Raw genomic sequence first — 3,904 nt, forward strand, 5'->3', positions numbered from 1 at the left:
ATACTATACCAGTTACCTTTTCTTGCCACAAATTATTAATCACTAAGTGCATTTTGGATCTTTTGAGCAGCACCTGAAGTATTCTTAACTTTTGGAACGTCTCTCATTTGAAGGAGCTCACGGATTTCTGCACGGTTTCTTCTTTCTTGAGTTACTGGGTCTAAAGTGAGATCAAGCTTTTTGGAAATAGAGTCTCCTTGGTCAATGCAGACATCATGCAGAACTATACAAGTCAGTGTTGCTAACCTCACTGCATCACTGCTACTTTCGCATTTTCTTAGAAGAACCCTTCACCTGCCTTTGCGTTGACCATAAGCACCCTCTGTCACCATCTGTGCACGACTTAAACGATAATTGAAATAGCTTTGTTTTCTGGTCAGATCAGAGTTACCATATGGTTTCATCAGTCAGGGACAAAAGGGAAATGCAGAGTCTCCAATAACAAGAGGTGGCACAGAAAAACTATACACTTTCGTAGCAATTTCTGGCAGGTAGTTCTCCTCTTCAATTTTATTCCAAAGATTGGTGAATTGGAAAATGATTGAATCATGGTTGTTACCAGGAAATCCACAGGTAGCCGAAACAAACCGGTATTTGGCATCAACCAGTGCCATCAAAACTATGCTATAAAAGTTTTTAAAGTTGTGGTATTCTTTGCACGCTTCCAGGCCCCCATCCGGACACTTGATTGGGATGTGGCAGCCATCTATGGCTGCCCAGCAACAAGGAAATTGCCAGAGTTCTTCGGTGTCAAGAATTTTACCTTTAAAGTCATCCTCTGTTGTAAGTATATAACATGAAAGCGAACTGTCCCACATTTCTTCTACTATAGCCTCGCAGACCTCGTGTACAATGGAGCTTACAGTGGAAAGCCCACGACCCACCATTTCTGATATAGTGAAATAATAATCTCCTCAAGCTAAACGGTAGAGACAAATGGCGAGTCTCTCTTCTGGGCTAATGGGATGTTAGCTCTTGGTTTCTCTTTGTAGCCGGTGTCGGATTTTCTCTAATATAAAATCAAATGTTCCCCGGGATATTCTAAACGTTTTCTTAAACCATGAGGCTGAATATGTTGAGGAAACTGTCTTCCACCAACCAATGTTGCGCTTCAACCTCCGGCACGATCGCTTTACGGATCTGGCAGTCGCTAAATTTCCACTGTTTCTGCGAGAAACAAATAAAATGAGAGATTGCCCAATCAACTGGTGGCGTCTCTTTGCAGCAAGAGTCAAAAGTAAAGAGAAAAGTGTCTGCCTTCAGGCCCTGCAGCATTTTACAGCGTACAAAATAAACCCACGGCATTTGTCCGCCATTTTGCAACATAGCCGGTGACTGTTGTCATAATTACGGAAAAGTCACACCGTCCATTTGATGAGCTCCTCTTTTTAGATGCTTTCGCTAACATATTTTCTTCTTTGTTTACATGAAAAAAACCCGGAATGCCAAAGAAGCACATTTCATTTTGAGACATGCTTCCGTGAAGCATACACTGGGTTGCCTGTGGTACGTGTTACAGAAAATCAGAAGGCACTGAATTGTGTGGTACTGAGCTACAGCTTTCCAGTCTCTGAAGAATAACAAATAAAAGAGAAGAGAGAAACATTGGCTTCTGGGCTGACATGTTGATAATTTTCAAGTTTCCTCACAACTTCTTTTCACCACAAGTTTAAGCGTGACCTCTGAGCATCTGACAGTTTTGTACTGAAGTTAAGGCTGTCCAGCGGGGTTAGTATCTGGATGGTTGACCTAAACAATATGCCCCTTCATAAAACAGAAGCATCAGACCGAAAATACTATTAACGCTAACAAATGCGAACTCAGTAAGGTACAGATTTTGTTAGCTTGCTTTATGAAAAACAAATATTGATGCAAAAGTAAATAAATATTGATGCACAGTTTTTAGAAAGAGCGGAAGGAAGTTTCCGGGACGGTCGATCAAGAATAAAATATTTACGACATGAAAACAATATTAATTTCGAACCGTGAATATAGAATATAAAAAGTTACGATCAGCGACAAACATTTTGGGAGATGTTTGCTATGTTCAATTTTGTTATTCTACTTTTTGCTGCACAAATAAATCGCAAAATCGAAAGTGACATGGCCGGAAGTCAGCGGGCGCCATGATTAAGTTACTGCGGCATGTTTACTCGCCAAACAGTGAAGCATCTGTGTCAAATGGTGTCAAGATACCGGGTTTTTGTAAGCCAAATATCTCAACGAAAATTTCCCCGCCGAATTTCCAATTTGGTAATCGTGGCCGCACTTCAAAACTTTTTCTTTAGTTCATGCCGTGTAAAGTGAAAAATATGTATAGCTTTCGTGCCTGACAAAAATATGTCCTGCTCCGAAGCAGCACAACGGCACCTTTGAAGTATGGTAAGGCTTGACAAAATTTGGTGGGAAAAAAATCACAGTGCGCAATTGTATCGCGGAAACGATGACAAGTTTTTTCGCAAAATAAACAAAAAGTTGCCCAGTGCGTACGGGCCCTAAGTTTCTTTTTCTGTTAATTTTATAAACTTTGACAAATAAAATGAGCGAAGTCAAAACAAAGATCACAATCGCCCAACTCCTGAGGTTGACCATTTGTTTCTGCAAAGTCAAAATTTACGATGTTATGTACGACGTTATTTATCACCAGGTATTTCCATCATTATGGAAATAGCAGCTACTTTACTATTCATCGGCGTCACAATTTTTCACTGATTTTGGGGCTCATTTTGTTGAAACTCAAGCACGCTTCCAACAGACCTGTTTATTTTCGTGAACCCTTCCTGCTTACAGAGCAATACTAAAAAATTTTTCCCATATCACATTTCAACCTTAAGCTCGAATTTTCAATACACAACATGATATTATAATTCACAAAGGCAGAAAATACCACAGAATCCTTTTCCAGTGAACAATTTTTTTTAAAACAAACAACATATTTGCTCTTACAGGCGAAAACCTCTTCCTATTTCATTGCGTGCGTGAACACACGAAACTCAGTTGTGTCAAATTACCCTGTACTTCAGGTTCAAACCCTTTCCTGAAGAACCTTTTCCTTGAATAATGATGCACAAAAGACTCAACAAGCTTTCTTTCAAATAATTCTCGACTGTCACATTTCCAATTATTTTTTTAAATCTGACTTTGCTGAACCCATAAGTTACCAGATAATTTTCCATTTGGTTTCAGTGTTTCAGTGTTACTCGTGATAAAAGATTGGAAATACACCTCACTTTGATTTCGGCTCGTTTGGCGAAAGATTGTTGTCAAAGTCCATTACTCGTCGCTTTTACGATTCCAGGTATTTCTTTTCAAAGCCTGCCTAGTTTATCCAACTGACTTTCCATTATTGAGCTCCATAAGGGTACATTTTGTTTAAAGATCCACTAAAACGCCATTTGCGTTACATGACTTTCGACGCCATTGCAGGTTAAGTTTACTGCTGTGTCCAGCCAGAGAAATCTACGCATTTCCACTACCCTCTCTATCCTAAGAAAATATGAGCAGAAAGCTCTATGAACAAAGACACCACTTAGCAGGGGAGTGACAGGCAAGACTTTTAACAAATGCCACCCCTTTTCCGACTGGGATTGCCATACGGCAACCCAGTAATAATTCTAGAATAATCGTAATTAAAAACGACAAATTAAAACCGACGTCTAAAACGAAGCTGAGTTTAATGTATTTGTGTCAACTCTAATTCCAATTGAATTCAACACGGCAAAAACTCGACGTTTGAAATGGGCCTTATTACATGAAGCAAACGAGAGTGATTGCCTAGAAAATTGTTATGGCCAATGGTTGCAATGCACACTTGAAGTACTTGAAAATATGAAGTCCCTGTCTGCATTTTCGTAGATGCTGTTCTTGACTTGTTAACTAAGGGCTGCAGCAAATACAGGAACAT

At 39.5% G+C, this 3,904-nt stretch overlaps 1 protein-coding gene across 1 annotated transcript; it reads right to left on the reverse strand.

Moving 5' to 3' along the window:
- Positions 1-407: 407 nt before the first annotated feature.
- Positions 408-887, reverse strand: LOC138017776 (uncharacterized). Its single transcript, XM_068864758.1, has one exon. The coding sequence runs from the start codon at positions 885-887 to the stop codon at positions 408-410; it is 480 nt and encodes a 159-aa protein (XP_068720859.1).
- Positions 888-3,904: the final 3,017 nt, after the last annotated feature.

Source organism: Montipora capricornis, chromosome 9 (genome assembly GCF_036669925.1).
Source record: "Montipora capricornis isolate CH-2021 chromosome 9, ASM3666992v2, whole genome shotgun sequence".
NCBI lineage: Eukaryota > Metazoa > Cnidaria > Anthozoa > Scleractinia > Acroporidae > Montipora > Montipora capricornis.

What these genes read in the sequence shown, in the direction of transcription:
- LOC138017776 (XM_068864758.1), bottom strand. Translation starts at nt 887, where the DNA reads ATGGTGGGTCGTGGGCTTTCCACTGTAAGCTCCATTGTACACGAGGTC.